The following is a 26,835-nucleotide window of genomic DNA, read 5'->3' as shown; positions in this document are numbered from 1 at the left end:
GTGAGTAAATTGTGAATACAGCACTTTTGTGCCAGTTCTCAGAATGTCTGTTGAAGTGCGTGGAAGTTTTCTCGGTTCTATAGGAAGGTCTGGGACTTTCCCCACAGATTTCATGCCTCCTCTGCTTAAGCCTCTTCTCATTGCTTTCACTTCCCACTCCCATACCCATCTACTTCAGGACTGACCTTCCCCTCTACATTTATCTTACCACTAACACTACCCACCCTCACCCAACCCCCCCAAAAAAGGAGAAAAAAGAAAAAAATGAGACATTTACATACATTATGGCATACTAGAATGCAATAACTTCAAGAATCAACATAAAATTTTGAAATAAGTATAGAAGAAAACTGAGGGACAGAAGTCATGAAATAAGGAACTTCTTTCTCATCCAAGGAGCTTCCCATCCAAATGCAAACTGGATCATTTTCAAAATTCTTCTTTATTTGAAATGATCAGTTTAGGCAGGAGGTTTTCTAAAATTGAGCCACAGTGTTTTGTAATTTCCAGAATAGGTATTTATAATATGGCCATATTGTGAGCTTTGTAAATCTGTAGCTATTAATTCTAACTGCTTTTTAAGGGAGATAGATGAATTAATGTGTCTTCAAACATTAATTTAAAATAACTGACTTTTGTTGATAGAAGTTCAGTTATAAATCTGAAAGAATTGTTCAAGCTTTGCCATTGCACAAGAGTTGTGTATATTTATACATGTGGGGCACCCCAAGCTGATCTCTTGGTAATGAAAATTCATATGCAGTAGACTCTTTGACCTTGAAGTTTATGATTACTCAGAAGTCCTTAGTAGTGTATTTATTTAAAACTTTGGCAAGGAGCAAAATTGTTCTGTTTTTTTTTTTTCTATCAGAATTTCATCCTGTTTTTTTTTTTTTTTGCTTTATTTTATTTTGTTATTATTGTTGTTGTTTGTGAGGCATTGAATCCAGTTAGCAAAGGAACAATTATTTATTTTTTTCTTGATAATTTAGGAAGCCTTATTAGCAAAAACTATTAAGTCCCAATATATCACCAAGTCAAGCCTACATTTTACCTCAGTGGCAGAAAAGAATAGAAAAGAATAGTAGACTGAGCATACAGTTAGTTTATTTAACCCAGAAGATCTAATTTTCTTACAGTTGTAAGCAAGGGCTTATATAGATTTGTAGGTATTCATGCAGGCCCACTTTGAGAAAGAACAGTCCCTGTAATTCTCTCTGCACAAATTAACTTGACACAGAGACTTAGGAGCTTAAAGTGTTTCATAGTTCCACGTACCTAATAACTCTCCATCCAGAAAATCCAAACCTGGAGGAAAATTAAACCTTGATATAACCAAATGAATGATCTATGCCACAAAGAGATGGGGAAATGATCAGAATCTACAAAATCATATACATGACATGGAAAAGGTGAAATGTGTTCAACAGATTCTGAAAACTTTCTAACAATTTATTGAACCTTTTGAAACTTGAGTGAGATGAGTTTAGGATAAGTACCATGAAGAACTTTCTCAGGAAATGCCTTATCTACATCTGGAACTCAATAAACTTACATTTGCATAGACCTAGAAGATTGAAAACAGCCTTAACTTTCCTTACAATGGGTAGATAGGGCAAATATTCTATTTTACAAATAGGAATCTGAGATTCAGAAAGACTTTGGCTGGGTTATACATCTGATAGATTAAGTGTATAGCTGGAATTTGAATGCTTGTCTCTTGCCTTCAGGTCCAGCACTCTGGTAACTACGCTGCTACTGACGTTGCTATGAGGTGGCACAAGAAAGAAATTCAAGTCATTTCCAGAGCTGTTTAAACAGTTTCATGGGTCATACAACCTATAGAAGACTACTAAGTAAAACTGGATACAACTAACCTTCCAAATTAATGCCAGGAAAGATAATTTTTTCTCTTTACTGGCTTTTAACTAGTTCTTTTCATTAGCTGCTTATATAGCTCAAGGTGTTACTATGCTAGGAGTTTTTGCTTGTTCTTAGGACACATTTGAAGATGGACTGTCTCCAAGGCTGAAAGCAATAAAGCTCAAATAGTAGAATTCCAGGCACTACGAGGGGAATGGGAGAGATATTGAGGGCAGTGGTTCTTGACTAAAAATATACCACACAAACTATTTTCTAAGTTGCCTGCTCATAATTTGCTTTCTTCATTCTACTGTACTGACATAGTATACTTATGTAAAAATTAATTTGAGGTATTAAATAATTGAATTTTAGAACTGGATGGGAATTTAGAGATCATTTTATCCAATCATCTTGTTTGACAGATGAGAAATCTAAGATCAGAAAGTCATGAATTTTCAAGGCAACATTAGATGGTTAGGGGAAGAGCTGATTAGAACTCAGGTCTTTTCACTCTCTAGTTCTATTTTCCCTACACCATGATAGATGTACACACATTCTTGATAAGCATAACAAATGATGGATGACAACAACATTTGTTGAATTGTTCCTAGCCTAAAGGGGGCAAAACCAAAAATGAATAACTAAGGCTGAGCAGATAAACCCTTAAAATATATTGTGTCATATTGTTTCTGTCAAAAGTCTATAATTTAGGATCACATAATTTTAGACATGGAAGTTACTTCTGATTTTTCATCTGCAAGTTGAAGAGATAGGACTCTACTATCAGTAAAGAACTTTTCCAAAATTCTATGATCCTAAGATCTAGTCTAATTCATCATTGAATAAATCAGTAAGTTGAGGTACAGAGAGAGTAAGACTTGTCTAAGGCCACATAACTTTGGGACTAATTTATCCTCTCCTATGAATTCAAGATGGAAATTAGCATCCTGATGAACTCCTAAGGACTGTTTGCTATCAGTTTTTCACAGAATCAGAAAATGCCCCCTCCTCTACTTCTGGAACCCTTAGAAACAAGAAAACATACCTATGATCACAGACGACTTCATTTTCTTTTCTATTCCTTCATCATCATCATCATCATCATCATCATCATCATCATCATCATCATCATCAACAACAACATTTATATAATGCTTAAAGGCTTCCCAAGCACTTTATAACCAGTAACTGACAAACCTGGGAAGTAGATTCTATTATGATCTCCATTTTACAAATGAGGAAACCAAGACAAATAGCATGTAGGTTACTTGCTAAGCCAGTTTCTGAGATAGGATTCACACTCAGACTTCCTTTCTCCTTGTCTAGTTCTCCATCTACTGTAGTTGCCATGAATGTTGTTATGTGAAGAAATTAGCAAAGTTGGGCAAGTACCATAGCTACATTAAAGACATATTTATATTGTTTCATTGTTTTAATACAATATAATTTTTATAATGTAATGTATTATATATTTTTATAATATATATAATATATAATATTATAATTTGTATAATAATGAGACTACTTTTTAATAAGAATGGCAGAATTTATGCATCCAAATGAATATTATTCCTTTCAAACTATTCCACTGGCTAGGGGGACAAATAAACAATGTTGTTTGGAATTCTTTAAGGATTCCTTTGAAGGTCTGAGTTTTGAAATATTCTTTCAAATATTCACAATGATGTCACATCATTGTCCCTTGAGGGTGTATCTGGTGTTTAGAAGCAAACAGAAGTCATTCTCAAACAAGCAGGGTGAATAATTTAGACAGTCAGGGTAGTTTGTAACAGTTTTTTTTTTTAATTTTAATCTCAAGAAATTCATTGTATATAAATGCGAAGGGATGCGACTCAGTTGTATGATCTAGAAAGTGGTTCTGAAGACAATTCCAAAAGCAGAACTTATTGCTTTATTGGTAGTTTGGTTGGAATAAATTTATCATTTCCGTAAATGACCAGTACCAAATGACAAATACTATTTGGAGTTATATATTTTTTATGGATTTGATGAAGATACCAGTCTTAGTATTTTATAGTCATACCTCTATTTATACTCTTATGTTCTGACTTTCTCAAAAAAAATCTCCAGTTTTTAAAATTGAATAATGAAATGATCATGATGATCTAAGTGATATGCTTTGCTGAATACAGACCTTGATCCAGAATTAAATCCTTTGTGTGATCTCAATGATAGTTCAGTTTTTCAAAAATATATTTTCCCCCATCATTAAGCAAAAGTAGTATGACAGTGTCTGTCAGTGCTTTTGAGTTTTTCATTTTTGGCAATCGTGATAAGAAGGTAAATGAAGAATAATGTGACATAGCAATAGAATTCTAGCAATAGTTGAAAAATAATATCTTCTGAAAGTCTTCTCCCTGGGAGTAGGAATGCAATAGTCCCATCTTGTTTCTTAAAATAAAAACATCACTGCATTGAGAAATAAAGAATATTCAATAAAGATGACAGTTAACCTGGGCAACAGTATCAAATGATTCATTTAAAGGCATATTTTTAACCTCAGGGAAAAGTTTCAACATATGTATAATAATAACTTGGTATTTGTCACCCTGGTCTTTGGGGAAGCAAAGGTATTTGGCTTCTGATTGAGAAGACATTCTCTTGTTCATAGAAATGTTCTAAGCTTTGTTTGCAGTTGTCTGGAATGAGAATATTCAGTATAAGCAGACCACATTCTGGTTCTGATAATTGTAATTTCACAACCTGGGAAAAAAAGGGGGGTATGTTAACGAGCCTTGTGGCCATTAGCTGGTAATTCTTTTCACATAACTCAGCCCTTTTACTGGAGGATAATTAGATACTTTTAGAAATGAACTTTTTAAAAGTTTGAGCTTTTTTGGTTGTTGTCCTCTTTAATTCTGTTTATTTCCTCTTTATTTCTGTGTTCATAATCACATTTCTAACAGCAAAGCTGATGGACGCTACTGAGTAAGGGGTCCTTTTAAAGCTTGCATTTGAAAACTGGTTGTAGGTCTAACCTTGATAAAATTGCTAATTTGGTAAAAATATTGTATTGGATATTAAGCTTTTGACCTCCAAATTTAAGCTTTGCTTGTTGGCATTTTTTTTTAAAGAAAAATTAGGTTTGTGCTTAAGGTAACTTACTCACAGATAGAATGTAGTAAAATGGAAAGTGTGCTGGGTTTGGAATAAAAAGACTTGTTTTGAAACACCATTTCTTTCACATAATACCTTTGTGACCCTGAGCACCTCTCTGAGACCAATTTTCCTCAACTGAAAAATGAGGGTTGTACTCAAAGACAACCCTCTCTAGTCCTAAATCCCCTCTAGTTCTAAATCTATGACCCTATGATCTCTAGGGAAACATTGCCTTGGGAATTGTCTAAATGTTGAAAGTAAGCTGAAACTAGAAGCACATCACCAAAATTAAGCAAGAAATTGGATTGTAGTCAGAAAGCACAGAACTTAGAAAATAATTGGGGATCACGATCACTTGGGAAGAAAGTATAAGAAATATGGTGGATATGCGTGCATGTATGAGCCAAAGAATGCAATTTCTAAGGAACATTTAAGGACAATCAGGATCAAGGCCTAGCATTGAACGTTGTTTTTGATTTTGATACTTTAAGGCAAAATTCTGAAGCCCAAAATGTTAGGCGGAAGCACTAAATCACTTAGGTAAATAATGGCACGTACTCTAGAGCTGTTTCAATTGTCCTTTTCTTGATGTGATTTAATTTGTTGTAACGGATCCAAATTGATCTCATCAGATATCACTCTATCAATTTAGCTGTCATATTTTTCCTATTGTTCTCGGACTGTGACTTCTACTTCTCCTTTGTTTCCTTTGGAATTTAGGCAAACTTTAGATTCTCCTCTATGTTGGAGGCAGGGGTTTGCTGGAACCAAATCAGGGGCACCAATTAATAAGTTTTCTGTGTGAGTCTTTACACTTATGAAATGGCAAGCTGCAAATTATTGTTTTGTTGATTGTCTTGACTTAAGAAAATAACAGAGGAAAATGTTAATAATATAAATTAAACTTAAGAGTGTATTCTTGGTGCTTGTGTATTCCCCCCCCCACCACAAGAGCTGGTTGTTAAGCATTTATGAGCACACCTCTTGTTGGAAGACTCAGTTAAAAGTTAGTTAAAGGGTTGAATCTGTGCTATAGGAAGCAAATAGGCAAAGATCTTGATTAGCAAAGAAAGAAAAAGGACTGGTTTTACAATTTAAAAAAAATTCTTAAATATTGGAGTTATGTGTCTTATTATAAACATAATAAAAGTGTGATACCACAAAGTGACATATTACATTAAAAATGCAACAGATCATTGCTTAAATTATCAGGAAAACGATGTGTAAGAACTATAAAGAGCAAAAATGCATTTGGATTAAGACATAGATTCTTTTTTATTGCATATATTGAGAATCTTATACCATTTAGACAGATTTCTTTTTCTTCTCTCGAGTCAGCTAACTTTAAAAAATGTTATCACAAAAACCCTGAATTAATGTATATTTAAAGCCTCTATTTTTGAGGTACCTTCAATTTAAATTGAAAAAAAGGTATATAATAGGAAAAAATGCATTTTTAGTCATTATCACTGCCTATACAATTTTTATAAAGGATGTCAGTATGGTTTAAGAAGTTAAAATTTTTTAAAGAAAGAAAAATTAAAATATATATATATATAATGATAAATGATCATTTTCTTAAATTGATACTAAGAGAAGTAAATAAAGAAAGGAATCAGTTATATATATTGGAAAGAATATTTCTATGCAGAGAACCAACTTTGAGATCAGTTTTAATTTTCTGCATTCTTCTCTCTCTCTCTCTCTCTCTCTCTCTCTCTCTCTCTCTCTCTCTCTCATTTCTGATCAAATGCTACAGGCATTGTTGTCGTCAATAAGAAACTTATTTCAAAGGGAAAAGAGGAACTAGAATTTATTTATTGTAGTATGTTTGACAACACATTATAATAGTAATAAGTTATATAGTATTATTATTTAAAATTCCAGAATTTTAAAGCTCAGAAGCACCTTAGAGGTAATAAAGTTTAATTCTTTCATTTTACACATGATGAAATTGATGCCCAGAGAGCGTGGTAGAGTGGAAAGTGACCCTGGATTTGAGGTTGAGGTGGGGAGGGAAAGGACTCTTGGACGTAAATCCCACCTTTAGTGTTAATATCTCTGTCCCCTAAAGTAAGTCATTTCCTCTAGGTCTCAGTCTTCTCATCTGTGAACAAAGTGGGTGGAGTTGGTCCAAACAGGACTTCTGCTGTAGGTACTAGAAGACCTCTTACGTTCCCTTCCAGCTTTCAATCAGCGATACACTTCTTTGAAGTGACTTGTCCAAGGTCGCGCAGGTAGTAAGTGTCAGTAAGGATTGGATGTAGGTCCTCTGATTATAAACCAGTCCTTTTTCTGTAGGTTTGTATTGATTCAAATGAAACACTAATAAAGGCTCCACATTTTCCATCTATGCAAAAGTGAAAAATATATTCATGTTCTTACTGCAACAGCCAATACACTAGCAACAAGAATTAAGTTAAAATAAGTCTTTGAGATAGATATGTACCCCATACTACTACAAAGTTTGAAGGAAAAAGCAATATCTTTATTTACAAATCATAGCTCTTAGAACTTATCAGCAGCTCATATGTAAACACTTCAGGAACTTTATCCAACAAGAATAATATACCCATCTACAGATAGGGTAGGAGAATGCTATGAACTGAATGAAGAAAATTTAATTCACAGGTTATAGGTTCCACTGATCATAACTACGAGAATCTTAGACTTCCAGTTTACATATTTCAGCAGTATTCACATGTATATGTCTACATATATATTTGCATATTATATATATATGTATATTACTGGGTATAAGATACAGTTTTTTTTCTTTCTTTACATCAGTTATTTTGGAATAAAGAAAACAGGATCACTTCAGCTAGTAATGAATCATTTAGAAACCATAATTGTTCATTAGACATAAAAGTTTCACAAGATTTTAAATGATCTAAACTCTCCTGCCTTTTTTTGACGAAGGAATGACCACTCCACCCCCACCCCACTGGTCAGTGAACATTATTTTCATTTACCCATAGTGGTAGCTTTTTTGTTTATGATAACAGTGGTAACTGGAACATCTGAAAAATATGTTTCTTATAAAATGGGTCTTCACACATACGCATTCCAACATTTTAATTTGATTTTAAAGAAAGGAGTCCATGGCATCTGCCAAATCCTTTTATAAGATGTTAGATTCCTTGCAGTTTAACAAAACCTTCCTTCCCTTCTCCCTTCCACACTAACACTCCTGTGTTCTGCAACTCATAATTAGAATGTTGTACTGTGCCATCTTTAAAACATACAGAAAAAAAGACAGGTGGTAAGACAGACTGACTTTGAGATGAACAAAAAGAAAAACATGTTCTCTTATTTCTTATTATATTGTGATGTGTGTGTGTGTGTGTGTGTGTGTGTAATTTAATCCTAATAAATTGTGGTATTTAAAAGTGAATTGATTGTCTTTTGCCAAGTTTGACTTAACAATGATGAAAGGCTTAAAAATTTTAGTGGGGAGGATGACCAAGGAGTGAGGGAAGAGAAAAACATTCCAAACTGTGAAGCTACTTTTATTTTTTTTAAAGTAATCTAGTTAATGTTTTTTTTTTAATATAAACTGCCTTTGATACTGTGTTTTGTTTATTCCATACCAGAAGAAGTTAGCGGTATACAGCAAGATGCAGGAGTCTCTGGAAATGACCCTTCCCAGCAAACAAGAGGAGGAGGAGGAGGAGGAGGAGGAGGATGAGGAGGAGGAGGAGGAGAAAGACCAGCCTGCCGAGATGGAGTACCTTAACTCTCGATGTGTCCTTTTCACTTATTTCCAGGGAGACATTGGTTCAGTAGTGGATGAACACTTCTCAAGAGCTTTGGGCCAAGCCAGCAGCTTCCATACAGAATCTGCCATTTCAAAAAACAAGATGGGGCTAACCCCTCTATGGAGAGGTAAGAATTAAAAAATCATATGCTCTCCAGCTCACTGTATTTGTTTCGCAACGGCTCTGACCAGGATCCAGCTGGAAACGTGCCTCTGGAGGACAAATATTCACTTGCTTTTTAATTTTTAAGGACAGCGAGGAATTTCTTTCAGACAAACAGCTGGATCAGTTTTGTCACATGTGGAATGCAGGGTTGGAAAGGATGCAGTCACACCCCTTAAATTCTTTATGGAAAGTAATGATGCAACGGGTATGAGTTTATAGTGGCAGGATAGAGCTGCAAAGCACCATTCCTAAAGCCCCGATGGCTTAATTTGGATGTCTCAATAATAGGCGTGCCTAAAGCAGCTTTTAAGAAATTAGCTATCACTCATTCCACTAGGTGTTACTGTGGTGACATAATTGAGATCTGAGTCTGGACTTCCCAGGGCAGAAATTAAACATTTTTTGTCTTCTTGAAATAGCTCTGTCTCCTGTCCCTGCCCCCTGCCTCATCTGCTTGTGAACTGGGGGTCCTGGCATTTATTTTAAATTGATTTTAGGTCCCATCACAGAGATTCGTTAGGTACTGACAGCAAAAATTTGTACATGGTAAGAAATCCTCTGATAATGTGAGCAAAGTGTTAAACCACTGAGGGGAAGACAAGTTACCACATTGAATCCCCTTACAGCAGTCCAAAGATATGTCTGGAATGTTCATTTCCCTCTTTATAAAAATTGAGTATAGGACATCAGAACAAACTATTGCTTGTTGATTTACTAATGCAAAAAAGAAGAGCAAAGTCTAGCTAGAGTAGTAGAAGATGTTATAAAACAAAGGTTAAATAAGTATGGAATTTCTACTGAAATTTAGAAATGCAGACCCTTATATTCTGGGGACAGGATGCATGCTAACATAGATTTTTAAAATTCAATATTGAGGGAAGGGTGGATAATTTCCCTTCAATAACTAGTGTAAGGACATCTGTGGCTCCTTCAGCCTCAGTGGCCCTGCCTACATCTCTTACAGATAATCATTTGACTCTTACTATTTCCCTTGGTACTTAGGATAATGGCATGTACATAACAGGCACTTAATAACTATTAGCTAAATAAATGGATGAGCCAAACCAAACAAAAGTCAATAACCTTACTACCATTTAGAATAAGATCAGAATTCAAAGTGATCTTGATAAATTAGAGATATCCAGAACCATCAAGGGCTGATAAGAAGTGGAAGAAGGGAAAGGAACTGTGAAAAGAAAACAAGGCAAGAGAAGACAGACTTCAGAAATATAAGAATATATTTGACTCATCAAATTATAAAATGTTAGAAATCAGAATTAATCTAACATAGCTCTCTTGCCTAATAGATAAGGGATATCTAAAACTCAGAAGGTTGAAGATTAAGCAGCTAATTAGTATAATAGCTGGGACTGGATCCTGGGTCTTCTGACACCCAGTGCTTTAAAATAGTATTTTTTATTGTGAAATTAATTTTTATTATTATAATTAACATTATCAAACATGAGTATTTTAATATATAAATAAGAACAGAACAGCAGGATGTATATGCAATTATTGACTTCTGTTACATAGACATTCTTAAAACTGTATATTCAATTTAAAAAAGCAAGTAACGGAGCTACCCTGCTTGTTTGTATCCCCTTCTGAACTTCCTTTTGCTTTCTTCTGTATATTTTAAAAATGTTTCATTGATGTACTTTTCTTTCTTTCCTTTTTCCTGAATCACTATCACTACCCATTAACTCTTCCTCCTCTCAAAGAGAAGCCATCTCTTGTAACAAGTATAATTCAGCAAAACAAATACATGACTAAGTCTGAAAAATGTGTAGTTTCATTGTGTACCTCTAATACACCAAATGTCTGCCAAGAGTGGTTCCTGTTTTGTTATTTGTGATCTTCATTTTTTTTTTTTTTTTACATGATAAGATACTGCATGGGGGAAGAGACACCAAAAGATTATGGAGTGAGATGCTGTCAGTAACAAACTGAACATGAGTCAACCCACAGTGTTCTTAAAATAGCAAGCACTCTACTGGGGTGTGTGAATAGGAGTATAACGTGAGAAAAAAACAACCCATAAATCAATCCCTTCATTCTTTTTAACAGGAGTCTGATTCTGTTCAGAGCACTGTATTCAGGTATACACTTTCCAGCTTCAGAGAATTATAAAGAATTTGGATAGGGTTTTCAGAAGACCCCAATGATAAGTAAAGTACTGCAAAACAAGACTTTGGAGCATAGAGATCATTTTGTGAGGTGAACTGGTTAATCGTCAATTTCATATTATTCATCAATCCTATTGACATTTTTCCATGCCCTGCAGTCCTTAGAATCCAATAAGACACCTCTTCCTGGGCTCACCCATTTAGCACTTTAGCTATGAGACCTTGTGTTATTGTACACATGTACGCGCACGTGCGTGCACGCACACACACACACGCACACACACACACACACACACACGAGGTGGCATTGGTGAACAAGACAGATCAAGCTGGTAATCATCCCTGATGCAAGGAACCTCTCAGCAAATTAGGGAAACTTCTCCCCTCTTTACTTGAGTAGTTGAGGATTTCCTGGCAACGTATTCCTTATCTAGAGTTTGTCTTTCCTTTCAGACTCAAGTTGTACTGCTTTTAAAGGGAAGGAGAATGACTACCCATTTCATTTGCTCTCTCTGACTTGGTACTAAAAGAACTCACATTTACTAAGTGTAACTTCCCAAAGATGGCTTGCTTTCTTCCTTCCTCCCTTCCTCCCTCTCTCCCTTCCTCACTCTCTCCCTTCCTTCCCTCCTTCCTTCCTTCCTTCCTTCCTCCTTTCATCTGTCCCTCCCTCCCTCCTTCCCTCTCTCCCCTCATTGAAACAACCTAATGAACTCTTATTTCTATTGAGTATATCATTTTGAATCCCCAGTCAAACTCTAAAATGAGTTTACAGAATCTAAGTAATTTAGATCACTATTCTTTCTGGAATATATGAGTAATAGAGTAGTATTCAAATCACTGATCAGTGCCTTTTATGATAGGTATGTTTTAAAAATTGAAATTGAAAGAAAGTAACAAGTAAGATCCATCCAAGTTTATCCACATCTGGTTACTTTCACTTGTAGCTAATAAAGAGATAAGTGACTTTCTATGAGAGGGAGAAGAGATTATTGGCTCCTGAAAGAGTAATTTTTCCCAGGGGAAAGAGAGAAGGGGAAACAGACAGGCACCATGGACACTGAGTGAATGTCTCTTTTCTCATCTCAGAATTTTCACACCACAACATCATAGTGCTCTTTAAAATGACTAGTAATATAAATGGCAAATCGTAAGATTTAAAAGGTAGGATAAGGTCCATTTCAGCCAACATTTCATTTTAAAGATGAGGAAACTAGGGCCGAAAAATATTAAATGGTTTGCCTAAGGACAGAGGTAAGTGAAAATTGAGATTCAAATCTAGGTCTGGTGACTCCAAGCTGCCTTTTAGAAGCCTTGTTCTCTAATCTGTACAAATTAAATCTTATTCACCATCTCGGTGGAGGGAGGGGATGCAGTGAGAAGTGCACAGGGCCTGGAGTCAAAAAATTTAAACCTGGCCTCTGACATTAGTCTTGTGACCCTGAGCAAGTCTCTTAATCTAAATTGGCTTTAATTTCTCTAACTGTAAAATGCGGTTGATAACAGCACTTACTTCTTAGAGTTTTTATGAAGATCAAAGGAGATAGCATCTGTGAAGAGCTTAGCCTAGATCAGGCACTATATAAATGCTTATTGTCTCCTCCCGATCTCTTCTCCTCTTCTTTCAAAGGTCTCTAGTATTTTGCTGATTTCCCAAAATTAAACCGTGATCATCATTTTTAACTACTTTATTTTCCAAAATGATCATATGTGGGCCAATGTGAAGTCCTCTCAATTCTGAATCCAGAGTGTCTTTGGGCCTTTCTCCCTTCCAAAACCCCTCCCAAGCTCCATACCAAAGTCCTAGGTCTATTACTTTTTTCCTATATTGTCACAATAGCATTCTAATCTTCCATCTTCACTCTTTCCCACTACACAGATTTTGCCAGATTTATCTCTCTAAAGCACAGCTATGACTATGTCACTTCCTTGTTCAAAAAACCTCCAGCAATTTCCTATTGTCTACTGAAAATCCAGACTCCTAAATAAGACTACCAACTCCCTTATTAAAGCAATAACCACAAAGTACCTTGCTAAGTATCTGAGTGTTAAAAAGAAAAAAAAACAAAACTCAATGATAACTTTTTGTTTATGTCATCATCCTTCTTAAATGGATCCCTTTCCTTCCCCTTTCCTCTTGAGAGCAGAGATAAGTTTTTGTCTTTCCTTTTTTTTGCATCCCCACTACTTAGCACAGTGCCTGACATTTAGTAGGCACTTCCTAAACATTCATTCATTGATAACAAATTTTTTAAAAAGAATTTGAAAAATAGAGTTTAGCAAAGTATGTGAATACAATATAGTCCCCAGCCTCCGTAAAGATAGATAGGAGATGTATTTTCTCTTTTTCAGGAAACTTGACCCTTATAATCATGCAGCATTCAGTTATTGCTTCTTGGGTCATTCTCTCCATTTAGATTGTCATCATTGTATATATTAATTTACTGGTTCCAGTTATTTCACTTTGCATCTGTTTTTCTGAAGTTTTCATATTCATAGTTTTTTTTTTTTTTTATAGTGCAGTAATATTCCATGGATTGAAATTTATGTAGGCTGTTCTTTAAGTCTTATCTCTCACATCTTCTGAATTCTAGCAAAGATAAAACTGCTTACTGTGGTTCAGCACTTCCTGCAAATTTGTTCTTCATTTTGTCTATGTGAAATATCCTTTGCTCACTCTAGCTCTGGCTCTTGAAATCCTATCTATCCATCTAGTCTCACCTCTGCAGCAAGGTGGTGGAGTAGATAAGAATGCTGGGCTTGGAGTCAGGAAGACCTGAGTTGAAATCCTACCTCAGACATTTGCTCCCTGTGTGACTTTGGGCAAGTCACTTAACCCTCTTCCTTAGGTTCCTCAACTACAAAATAGGGATAATAATAGCATCCACTTCATGAGGTTGTTATGCGGCTCAAATGAGATAATAATTTGTAAAGTGCCATCTTCTCGACTTCTCTTCCCTCCCTTCCACCCCATTTCATACGGTCATATATTTAGATCTGAAAGGTTCCTTTAAAATCATCTAGTCCAACTTCCTTATTTTGCAAGTGAGAAAAGTGAGACCCAGAGAAGTAAGAGACTTACCTAAAGTCACACAGTCAGTGACTAACTCTGCAGGTGCGGTTTTCATTCAGGTTTTCTGAATCTAGACTGGGGCTCATTCCACTCTATCACTCTGACATCTTCTTCATGAATCTTTGTGTGATCCTCTAACAACTAGAGCACCCTAACTGGCATTGCCCTCCGTGGCTCTTTTAAGGCATTTGCATTTCGCTTTGTCTTGTAGTTGATGGGTTCTCTGGAGGCCAGGGTTATGATATCTTAATCATCTTTTTATTTGTTAAACCTCTTAGCATAGAGCCTAGCATCTAGCAGTCTCTTAATACACATATGTCTAATTAAATTATATTCAGTTCAAAATGCTCAGTAGATGTACATTGATGATGATGAGGTCTCCGATATACTAAAGGGAAGATACTGGCCAACTGTTGAGTTGGGTTATAGAATTAAATTCCTTATAAATTTTTAAAAGTGGGAGAGATTCTTCTATACTGAGGATATAAGTTTATTATCAAATGGAAATTGGCCTTAAGATCAGTCAAGATTCGGTGGCATCTTTGAGTTCTTGCAGCCATACATTTCTTTGATTTATAATAGGAAAATTTTGTAACTTTTGAGAATTTTCTTATCTTGAATAGGGCTTTGTTTTGTTTTAATACTTTAAACTTCACTTAAGAAACTAATGACCATTCCCTTGGTGAATTCATCATCTCCCTAAAATAGTCACCCCAATATAGCCATGAAATAGTAATTATTAGACTCATTTGTATTTTACAGAAGGCTATTCTTTTTGCTTACACCTATATCCTCAGCTCTCCTTCATACTGACTCAGTTTCTATTTATTGTAAGGAAAGGTCAGGCCAGCTGTAGGCAGGCTGCCAGATGAATTGTTGTCCACAATCAATTGATACTGAAGCCCAAAGAAACATTGCCGAGGGCAGTTACTGCATTAAACGGAGAGGATAGGAGAGGTATGCTGACTTACTGTAATAACAATGTGATGGCTTTCTAATGGGGCTCCTGAACTGTAGTTTCAGCTTTATCTTAGCCATCCTTCATTCTGTTTACAAAGCAATCTTCCTAAAACCTAGGTTTGACTGTGCCTTGCTTTTCTCACTTTGGTGGCTTCCTGAATTTGGCATTTAAGGCCTCACACAACCCAGCTTCAGCCCTCCTTTCCAGATTTTTCACTTTCCTTGCCTTTGTGTACCAGAAAAGTGCATGGTACGGTGGATAGAGGACCAGCCTCAAAGTCAAGAAGACATGACTCAAGCCCTGCTTGTGACACACACTGGCCATGAGATCACTTAACTTCTCAGGACTCTGGGCAGCTTTCTAGGATGATAAATAGAAGCTACCAACTTACATTGATGGAGGGTTTTTTGCCATTAGATGTTCCCTATAACAATGAAATCACAGGTCATATGCCTTCATGTACTTTATGTTCGCTACTCCCCAAACACAATATTCTTTCTCTTGCCTTTGCCCAGAATTCCCTCTCTCTTCACCTCTGCCTTCTAGAATCTCCACCCTACCTCCATAGTAGTTAATGCTTTACATTCAGCCACTTTGATTTTGCTTTGTAATAGAGAAATCAAGAAGTTTAGGTTATGGTCTACTTCTGACATATTGCCCTGAGACAATGGCAAGGCAACCTCTCAGAACCCCCATCCTCTAAGACTCTTAAGTTGTAAACTAGTTTCAATGGAAGTACTTTCTGTTCTAGGAGTTCCCTAGACTTATGAAATCACAAGATGGACTCCATCAAAAAAAAAAAATTCTTTCTATTTCTTTGTCTATGAACATACTGCATTCTATGCTCCATCCCTAGTTGAAAATAAGCATGTTGAGGGCAAGAGCTATTTCCTCTTTCTTTTTTTGTCTTTCTATCCCCTGTGCCTAGCTCTACCATTTATTGTACTTAGAGAATGAATTGAATTGAATTAGATACTTTGTGTTAATGCCTATATCTTGCACATAATAGGCATTTAATAATTATTTAATCCTCGGATGTTATTAGTGAGCTATCCAGCTCTCTAGGACCGAGTTTCCTTTCGAATCACATAAAGGGTTTGGACTTCAAGGCCTCCGAAGGACTTGTCACTTTTTGTCCTTGGACACTTGTAGGTGCACTTATAATATTCATTAGACCCTCTAGGCCTCAGTTGCAGGCAGAGTCCATGGAGGGACTCTGTTGAAAATGGTTTTCATTTTCAATACCCAAGCTCCATTTAATGACTGGCTTAGAGAGATTATCAATAGTAACAGTTTCTCTTTCCCTTGATTTAGTTATTTTTTCTTTTTCTCATCAAAAGGGCCATTCCCTGAATACTTCTTAAAGAGGCCTGCCTATGCACTCAATGAGTGTTACCTCCCTCTAAGTGAATACCTGAAAAGGCCAAGGTTCCCCACTGCATCCTAGACCATCTTCAGTCATTCTGATGAATATCTGGTCACTGGATCCAGATGGCTCAGGAGGAGAAAGTGAGACTGGTGACCTGCACAACCCTCCCTCACTCAAAACAAAGTCAAGTGCAAGTCATGTCATTATTTCTCTGATGTTATGGTCTTCTCTGAAAATGAAGGAAAACAAAACAAGAAAAACTAAATGATTGATTACATATCAATCAGTACTGAGACAATTTGAAACCTCTTCAGAAAGCATTTTGTTCCTTTATTCATTGATGTTTGTTGATTTGAGAACTTTTTTTTTTGCAAACAAATGAGTATCTTAATTCCAGTAAAGAAGGAAAAAAAGAAAGTTGCTGAGATTCAGTAGGTTGCAAAAAAAAAGTGGTTCAGCTTACTGATGTACATAAATACATGCATACATACACACATATATGTATATATACATGTGTGTATATATATAATACACACATGTGTGTGAAAAGTGGCAGTTACCCTAAAGCTTTGTGTTCTAAGGGAGGGGTAGGAGACGATCACCTCAAGAAAAGATCAACCCAGCAACACTTGTATCAGGCGAGACCTGACTGACACTCCTTTGAGTGAGTCTAAGGAGAAAAGACATCAGTTATCACCCCATACTTGCAATAGTCTTTTGGGGATTACACTTTGAATTTTAAAAACACTTAGTATACAATAATGAGAAAGAGACCTTGATAGATAATGGTTATAAAGAAGCCTGAATTCTGGGGAAGGCTAGAGTACAAATGATTCCATTTCTGGTTCAGAAAACAATTTTCACTAGAGACCAACCACCAAGTAATAGTATTAAAATGCAGTGTTGGCAACTTATTTTGGGCATTAGGAAGAACTTGACTAAAAAGGTTTCAGTATGGTAAAAACTGTCAGGGTATCTAACATGTACATGTTAAAATCATACAAGGTTCTTTGACAAATAGGACCAAAGAGATAACTGTTCAACTTGATAGATTCATTATTGATGAATAATGGGAATCATAAAACCGCAGATTTTCATTAGCATCATGGAGTAGGTTTCACTGTCTCCAAACAGAAAGATTCCTTATGAATGGCATGTCTCTCCAACAACATCTGATAACATTGCACTTGATGAATTAGGTCCTAAAATCAACCTAAAAAATTATACCTTAGAAAATCAAGATGGATGAAGCAATGCATTTGTTTGGATGATGGAACAAAGCAAACCCTAAATTTGGATATGCAGTTACATAGGCAGCTCATAGTGTCTAGAATTTCCCAAAGGAAGAGACAAGTCTGAATGTCATCTAAGAAAATGCAGTGTTTTCAATGATGCCAAGCTGCTTGCCGCACCAAAAATTCTCTCTCTTTTCTTTTTAAATACAAGTATCCTCATACTGAGGCTATGACACTTTAAATCATGGAATGCTATTATCTCAGAACTAGATTGCTAAATGCCCATATGTTCTGGTGGATGTGCACAAGTAGCCAATAGTATATTAGCACTGATGACTTGCATGGTGTCTCTCCCCCAGAGAGAGAGAGAGAGAGAGAGAGAGAGAGAGAGAGAGAGAGAGAGAGACCTAGGGACAGATTATTGATTATTAAGGATATTCAAGACATGAAATAGAAGTTCAGTCATGTGTCCAGAGTAGGACTCAGGAGACCACCAAAATTCTGTTCACCGATTCCCATAAAATTGTATTTGTGCTTTGTTCTTAGAGGACCATGACATCAGGGAGATGATGACATGACTTGTAATTGACTTTGATTTGAGTGAGGGAGGGCTATGCAAAGTCACCAGCCTTACTTCTCCTCCAGAGCCATCTGGGTCCAGTGGTCAGATATTTATCAGGACAACTGGAGATGGCACTGGATGCAATGGGAGACCACAACCCCGCCCTCCCTACCCCCTCCCCCGGCCCTTTTAATCTAAGATCTTTTCAGGTTCTCACTAACTTGAAGAAGGCCTCCAGGGTATTGGGCAGGTCCTTTATAGTGAATACAGAGAAATACACTGATAAGAATCACCCCGGCCAAGAAAGTAGGGAGTTGTTGAAATTTGCATCTGTAAAAAGAGGCCTCAATGCCATGAGAAGACTGACCCATCAAAGTATTGCAGCAAATGGAGAATATTTTTGAGATTCTTAAGAATTATATTTATAGTAGGAACTTTGGCTAGGACTTTTTAGGATCCTTTCTATGCTTTGGGCCAGAATTCTTAACTGGTGGGAACTTTATATTTTTAAAGCTGTTTCTTCTGTTAAAACATCTGTTTTCAAAAATTGTCATTGCAACCCAGAGTAAATTTGGCCTTTTTGTTTCAAGGAGACATTTAACAGTTAAGCTAAGAAGTTCCTCAACAGATATGAAAGTAAGCACCCTGACTATTATACCAGTTTCAGCTTCCTGTCATATCTCATATGGATCTCTGTAATAAATATGACACTGAAATGACTGGATAAGCTTTGTAGTAATGGTGGTTGATATCAAACTTTTCATTTAAAAATTTTATTTAGAGCCAAAGTGTACCTACTTATTATCCCTGTTTTTAAATCTCTTAGCACAAGCCTTTCATTTTGAAAATTAAAAAACTGTGAAAGCTCCAGAAAGCCTAAATAACTTATCTGAGGTCACACAGATAAGTTTCATGAAGAACCAAAAGTGTTCTTTTGTCCAAATGTAAACCAAACAAGAATATAACATTCAAAATGGGGTCATAGAATTTTAAAGGTTTCTAAATATTTGAGTAACATTAAGGCCAAAGCCTTGGTGGAGTGTCCTTATTAGGAGGTCTTGAAATTCCATCTTTAAAATGAAAAGTAATTTTGTACAGAAAATTTTATGCTTTTTTTGGGCTAACATTTTTCTTCCAACAAATGTGGCTATGATTAAGAGCATATAAGCAAAATGCATGTAATAAAAGTATTTACATACATATGAAATAAGCACACTGATTCCCAGGCAAGAAACAAAGTTCTCCATCTGTTTCTTTGTATCCCTATGATTTATATATTTTCTTAAGCAAACAGAATCACAAGTAATGGTTTTGAAGCAAGGACTTATTCTTAAATAGATTTGTTTTCCAAGATTTTTTTTTTTTTTGGTTATAAAATACGTCACAGGATTTGGAAAAAGTGGATACATTTCTGCAACTTTATATTAGGTTCAAGAGATATAGTGACTGTGCAAACTTTAAATTACTTCTAATTTCATTTTTCCCTATGGTACTTTTCAGGTTTTGTTCTATCTTCACAGAATGATGTTTAAAAAATAGATTTCTACTCTTAATATCGTTATGTTCAATAATCAAACTGTAAGATCTAAAGAATAGAGGACAGAGAAATTTTAGGTTAATACACTCAAAGTGAGGCTGCTCTCTGCCTTCTCTTCAAGTATGTTAAATCTTAAACCTGAAAGTAAGCCTACTTCCATATACATAGAACCTAAAAATCAGGATAGACATATATGGAAAAAACAAAATAATGTGTGTTGTCTGTGTTTTTTCTTTACATTTGGTTTTTTATGAGATGTAAAATGTATGTATCTACATAAATGTGTGTATATGAGGCAGGTGTACATACATATGTATATGCCTGTACACACGTGTTTTTGCATACATATACTTGCATGTATACATACATGCATGTATATGTTTATCACGTGTGTGTATATACCCACCTATAGGACGTTATCAGATTTGAAGTTTAAATAGTTTATAACCCATAAGTGATCTTAAGCACTACTTTAAGATTCATAGCTCAAATTTCTATGAATACCTAACAATTCCTAAAAAGCCCTTGATGTTCTTTGTTTCATTTTGAGAAACATTGACCCAGAAACTTATATCCATTGAGTGAAGATAAATAGATAGATAGATAGATAGATAGATAGATAAGATTAGATATTTTATACCATCTTATAGATATACCAGAAGCAATTTGTAATTGACATTTAGAAGTAAGTTTCAGTCAACAAGTGTGTATTAAATGCCTATTGCGTGCCAGGTGCTGTGCTAAGTGCAAGGCTTAGGGAAACGATAGCTTGCCAAATATAGTCCCTGCTCTCAAGGAGCTCACAGTCTAAAGGAGAAGGTACTACATAAACAACTATGTACAAACAAAATATATACAATATAAAATGGAGATAATTAACAAAATGAAGGCAGTAGCATTAAAAGAGAATTATGTATTTGGAGTAATGTTCATCCCTCTATCCTCCTAGCTTCCCTGATTTCCTTTAAAAACTCATCTCAAATCCCACCTTTCTAAAGACCCTTCAAGTCAAGTCCATTTGCATTTATTAAATATAAAACAATCCGGTACTGTACTAAATAGACACTGGGAATACAAAGACTGGTCAGAAATAGCTGTTGCTCTGAAAAAGTTCAGAGTAAATTTATATTTCAACTCTATTATATATTGAATACAGGTTGCTTTTTGAAACATAATACATACCATTTTTGTGACAGAATTACAAAATAAGGGAGAAAATGAAAATAATTATGCAGAATTGTATGCTCTCGTTACCCTCAATTTAAAGATGTCTGATGTTAAATTCTGTTTACTAATGGTGTTGTTCATACCTATAATACATGCATAATTTTGAATTTTAGATTTTTCCAAGTAATGTATACTCAATTGAAGAAATTCACAGGGAAAAATAGAAGCTCCTGGAAGGTGAAATGTTTGATTTAGTGTTTATTTCTCCCCCAGCTCCTAGAACCATGTTTGACTTGTAATGATAATAAAAACTAGCACTTTTGGAGCATTTGAATGTTTGCAAAAAACTGGGTCTATTACCTCACAGTAACTCTGTGAGTAGGTATAACAGACAAGATTATCCCAATTTACAGATACAGAAACTAAAGCACAGAGAAATTAAGTTAACTTGCTTATCGTCATATAGGTAGTTCATGTCAAAGGTAGTGTTTTAACACAGATTTTACTGGGTGCAAGTCCCTTTCCTCTGGTCAGTTTCTGGATCTTTGAATTGGCTATTTTGGCATTTCACTACCTACTCATCCCTTTCTCTCCAGTATTACCGCTTTTCCTTTAATTTGCAACCCTTGAAGTCTTTTGTGATCCCCTCAAGGGCTACTTTTCTTTCTTGCAAATGACCTTGAGTTTAACTACTTTGTATTTTCTTTTTTATTTATTTTGTATATACATTTATATACCTATGTCATTGAGGTTTATATCTATGTCACTTACATCTATTTATACATCCTCGTTTTCTCTCATTAGAATATAAATTCCATGTGACTAGAGATTGTTTCATGAATTTTATTTGTAAATCTGCAATTTCACATAGTGGATGCTTAATAAAGACTCGATTGATGGATCGATAGTAGTAACTGAATGTGTCTATTGACTCTGAAAGCTCTGCATAAGCAGAGGTATTTTCTGCTATTTCTTGAAGCCTTTCAAATCCAAGCATATCTTTAAAAATGTATCATAACGCTGAGAGGAAAGAAGAGACTAGAACTCTGAAATGATGCACATTGGTCTGTTTACATAATGAATGAGAATTTGTTTTTCTTTTTATGGTGTAAATCAAAACTTGGGAGAGTTGGGTAGGGAAGCAAAGAAACCCTTAGGAAAGTTGGAAAATGAAGAAGTTTGAGAACTACTGTTCCAGTCTAATTCTTTTAGTCAGATAATGTATGCGATGTGTATGATTGATGGTCCCAGCTGCAGAAACTTCCTTGAGGCCAGAAAGCTATATCCTGGAAATTCAAGGTCAATATGGAAATAGTAGGAATTCAAATGATTCTTCAGATACTCCTTTCTTGCCCATGTGGAGGTGTAGTTCAGTACTTTGGTGGGGACATGGCAGTGTGAGAACACTTTACTGTGGTAGTAAGTTCTTTACTGTTCTAGTAAGGATGATGATCTTGAATTTTATCATCCACATATTACCCTGGCCGCTCGTCCACCTGTTCAGGAGTCGGAAGCCTGCAGCCTTGAGACCGCATGTGGCCCTCTAGGTTTTTAGGTGCAGTCCTTGGACTGAATCCAAATTTCTTAAAACAAATCCCCTTAATAAAAGAATTTGTTCTGTAAAATTTGTCAAAAGTCCTAAGGCCTATGCCACATGTGCCCTCAAGGTCTCAGATTCCCCACCCTGATTAGAAGTAGAATGTCTTAAAAATATCTAGCTCAGCCCCACCCTCACATTTTATAGATGAAGGAAATGGCTCAGAAAAGTCAAGATTCTCTTCCTGGAACACAGTCCATTTCTCTTTCCTCTATTCTACACCATTCCTATAATGGAGAAGAATATTTTTGTTGAAAATATGCTTAAACCTACTACAGTCTTATTTTTTGAAAATGGATGTAATCAATAAATTTCATATATTCATTCAACCACCATTTTAAGGTTTGAGAGACAGTATGGTGTAATGGATACAGCTGGCCTAGAAATCAGAAAGCTTAGGGTTCAGGTCCTCCCTTTGAAACACACTGGCTCTGTGACCCTAGTAACCTCTTATTGCTCTCAGGCAGACTTGTAAGGTCAGTGCTTCTCAAACTGGACTCCCAGGAACCCTGAAAAACTCCATATTCCTCCTCCTCCTCCTTCCTTCCTTCCTTCCTTCCTTCCTTCCTTCCTTCCTTCCTTCCTTCCTTCCTTCTTCGTTTTTCTTTCTTCTGCATCTTTTTAATGAACCTTATGTTGTGTGTTAATAGCCATTAAAATAATTATTTTAGAGGATTTTCCTAAAAGGGTTCTGTCAGTGTTATTTTAATGGAAGGATTCCACTTTTGTAGACAAAATTGAGAACCACTGTTCTAAGGCTGTGAAATTCCTGATCTTCATTTGGAGAGGAAGTTCCCAATTATAAGCTTCATAAATAATTAAAAATACAGACCCAGTTTAAAGAAAAATGCTTAGCTCTTCAAATAAATAGTGTGTGCGTGTGTGTTTGAGCGTGTGTGTGAGCGTGTGTGCGTCTGTGTGTGCGTCTGTGTGTGCGTATTTTGAACTATTCAAGGCACACCACAGCTCACCTCATGTTGGCAGAGTATGTAAGAGGATGTAAATAATATTTCAATTGCAGGAGTTACACATCTCATCATATAACCTGACAGTAGAAGTCATAGGTCCAGAAAATGAAGAACAATACCACTATTTGAGCAGTGGCTTTCGAGTCCTGAGGTGTCTTTCATGTTATTCCACCCTTGAGTACATACTAATATCTACTTGTAAAATATCGTTGGACAAATGTTAAAAACAATGAATATATGAATTTTAAGAATATAAAAAAATATTACTGGACAAGTCAAGGTAGGTCTATTCAAGAACTGAAACTTATGTAAGCTTTTTTTCTCCTGGCTCTCAGACAGCTCAACTCTTTCAAGTCAAAGGAGTAGTTTCCCGACTTCATTTTGGACCAGCTCTTACCAGCCCCCACCTCGACCCTGTTTAAGTGGAGTTCACCCTGACTTCTCAGTTACTGCACCAGGCACCTTTGCAGCAGCTGATCCTGGTCCCTGGCCGGGACACAATTTGCATCAGACTGGCCCTCCCCCTCCCCCTCCTGTGTCAGAGTCCTGGCACTATCCATTGACATCTCAGGTGAGCCCGTCGTACACACATATGCATGATGTGTACATGCATCACCATCATCCCCATCCACACATGCACCACCGCCACCATCACCACCCTTCTGCCAGCTCCCATTTGGATCCGCGGTATGGCTCTTTGCTGATGCCTTCAGTTCGTGCAGCCAGGATTCCTGCTCCCCAGTGTGACATCACAAAGACAGATCCTACTACTGTCACCACTGCTACCTCAGCATGGGCTGGAGCCTTTCATGGGACAGTGGACATTGTGCCAAGTTTTGGGTTTGATTCAGGTAAGACAGCTTTCTTCTTGCCAGGAAATGTGTGGGGTGGAGGGTGGGGGGAGAGAAAGCAATTTAAAAGAATATTTTGAAGTATTTCTTCCTCACCATATGTTCCATATGTGTGTATTAAGTTATGTCAATTTATAAATATCTACACCCCCCAGAAGAATTCTTTTATTCCTTGAGGAATTTATATTGTGAGCAAGCTTGTGGTGATCTGAATGTTAAAAGATGATATGCTTGCTGGCATTCCTTTATACAAATAATCTGACTCTTTGGATTTCTAGGGCTGTGCTGGAATTTCTAGATGGCTCATATTTATATTGTATTGAAAACCTTTCTATCTGTACCTGGTGCTTTCTATAACTGCACAGGTTATTCAGAGGTGAATGAATGGATGCAGTGTGTTGAGCATTCAGCAGTTGTCAGATGCCAGTGATTCTCCTTTTCTTGTGGGTTTTGTATTCATTTCATCATGTGGAGACTGTTTTCATTATATGTAATTACAATGTTTGTGTAGCATAGTTTACTATTCTAAAAAGGGAGAGAACATATTTGAGAAGGAATAAATTTGTTTTCTAATCTCATTTTCTCTGCTATCCCTTGCCTCTCCATTTCTACCCATCCTTCTTTTTCTGTCTTCTCCCTTTCCTTTTCTTTCCCTTCTCTTTTTGAACATCAGACTTGTAAGGGTTATTGTTGAGTCATTTCAGTCATGTCTTACTCTTCGTGGTCCTATTTGGGATTTTCTTGGCAAAGTACTGAAGTAGTTGGCCATTTCCCTCTCCAGATCATTTTTACAGATAAGGAACTGAGGCAAACAGAGTGAAGTGACTTGCTCAGGGTCACACAGTAAGTGTCTGAAGCCAAATTTGAACTCAGGAGAATGAGTCTTCATGACTGCAGGACTGGCACTCTACCCACTGTGCCACCTAGAAGGGCACAATGAACTCTATAACCAACACCTAGAAAAACTGAAGGGAACAAACAGTTCTTCACATAATGTTAGTTTTTAATTTTGTGAACTTGGAACCCCAGGTCATAGAGGCTGGAAAGACATGTCAAGTTAGTAGATCATACTCTGGGTCTCTATTCTGATGTTTTCTTGAAGTTGCTTTTTCTGTAAGTCAACAGGTCAGCAAGCATTTATCAAATGCCTACAGTGTTCTGGACAGTATGCTAATTATTAATTCAAAACAAGACAAAAGCAGCTCCTTTTGTAGGATCTCACGCTCTAATATAGAAGATAATATGAAAATAACTTTAAATATCTAAGAAGACACACACACACACACACATATATATACACACACACACACACACATACACACACACATGCAGAAAAGACTTCCAGCAGATGAGAATTTTATCTGACACTTGAAGAATAAGCCAGGAGGCAGAAGTAAGATGGGAAAGCATTATGAGGGACAGTTAACAACAACCTATGGAATCAGGAGATGGGCTGTTTGTGCAAAGAATAACAAAGAGGTCTCTGGCGTCACTTGATTCTAGAAGGGAGGAAAATATTAAAAAGCTAGAAAGGTAGATGACAGCCAGGTTGTGAAGGGCTTTAAAAGTGAAATGGGATTTTATATCTGCCATTGGACATAATAATTTCTGACATGTTAGAAATTCATTTTCAGAATCTAAAGAAACTTTCCATTTTTGAAACTACTTTGTACTCCTCTTAATTTTTCTGCAACTTGGATAGGCAGTTCCTCCAGTTACATATTCTCTGACAAGTTGTTTTCATTGTTCATGCATTGCTTGAATGAAATTGTTAATCTCATTGCTCTAGTTTCTAACGTGTTACCCTGGACCACAGTTGGGCAGGCTTCAGTTTTCCGTTGACTATGTGACTTTCACTGAGTTCATTTATTTATGAACCAGAAGTTAGGAAGAGTTGAGTTCAAGAGTGTTGACCTTTGTGACCATGGACAAGTCATTCAGGCTTCTTGGACTTCATTTCCTCAAATATAAAATGAGAGGGTCAGATTAGATATCCTCTGAGGTCCTTTCCAGTTCCATTTCTATTTCTATGGTTTCTAACTCTGAATTTTTCTTGCATAGTGTTATAACTTGTCATTGTATATGCAAAATCAATATTGGCCTGATTAATTGCTCTATGTTTGAGCTAACAGATTTGTTATAAAAACCTAGACAGGATTTCTCCATGACTTTAGGGAGGGTATGAGAATCATCTTCCAGTGATCTTAGGAGAAATTAGAAAAATGTTTTCTCTTCTCTTTCACCTAATAATTTCTTTTTTACGTGAAACCAATAGTGGGCAATAGGACTATGTATTGAATTGATTGAATGGCATGCATATATATGTCACATGCATTCCAGACACACATATACATATATGTATAAAATACCAATGCTTTACCTATATTGAGGGCAAGGGGAAATTGTAAATGTCAAGAAAGCACCCTGATGTACCCTTAGAAAGTAAGATTTCCCTCAGCACATTCATATAATACCATCAG

At 36.1% G+C, this 26,835-nt stretch overlaps 1 protein-coding gene across 3 annotated transcripts in view; it reads left to right on the top strand.

Annotated features, from left to right (window-relative positions):
- VGLL3 (vestigial like family member 3) overlaps nucleotides 1-26,835 on the top strand; it is a 60,507-nt gene that overhangs the window by 4,006 nt on the left and 29,666 nt on the right. The window contains exons 2-3 of one of the 3 annotated variants that reach the window (XM_072621642.1): nucleotides 8,583-8,871; nucleotides 23,840-24,355. In XM_072621642.1, coding sequence (XP_072477743.1) covers nucleotides 8,583-8,871; nucleotides 23,840-24,355 — 805 coding nt within the window. Of the gene's footprint in view, nucleotides 1-8,579; nucleotides 8,872-23,839; nucleotides 24,356-26,835 lie in introns of all 3 variants that reach the window. The other 2 variants (XM_072621641.1, XM_072621643.1) reach the window with 2 other exon arrangements.

The sequence above is a fragment of the Notamacropus eugenii genome, chromosome 6 (genome assembly GCF_028372415.1).
Source record: "Notamacropus eugenii isolate mMacEug1 chromosome 6, mMacEug1.pri_v2, whole genome shotgun sequence".
In the NCBI taxonomy this organism is placed as follows: Eukaryota; Metazoa; Chordata; class Mammalia; order Diprotodontia; family Macropodidae; genus Notamacropus; species Notamacropus eugenii.
Note: the sequence above shows the minus strand (reverse complement) of the source record. Positions and strands in the feature narration are given on the sequence as shown.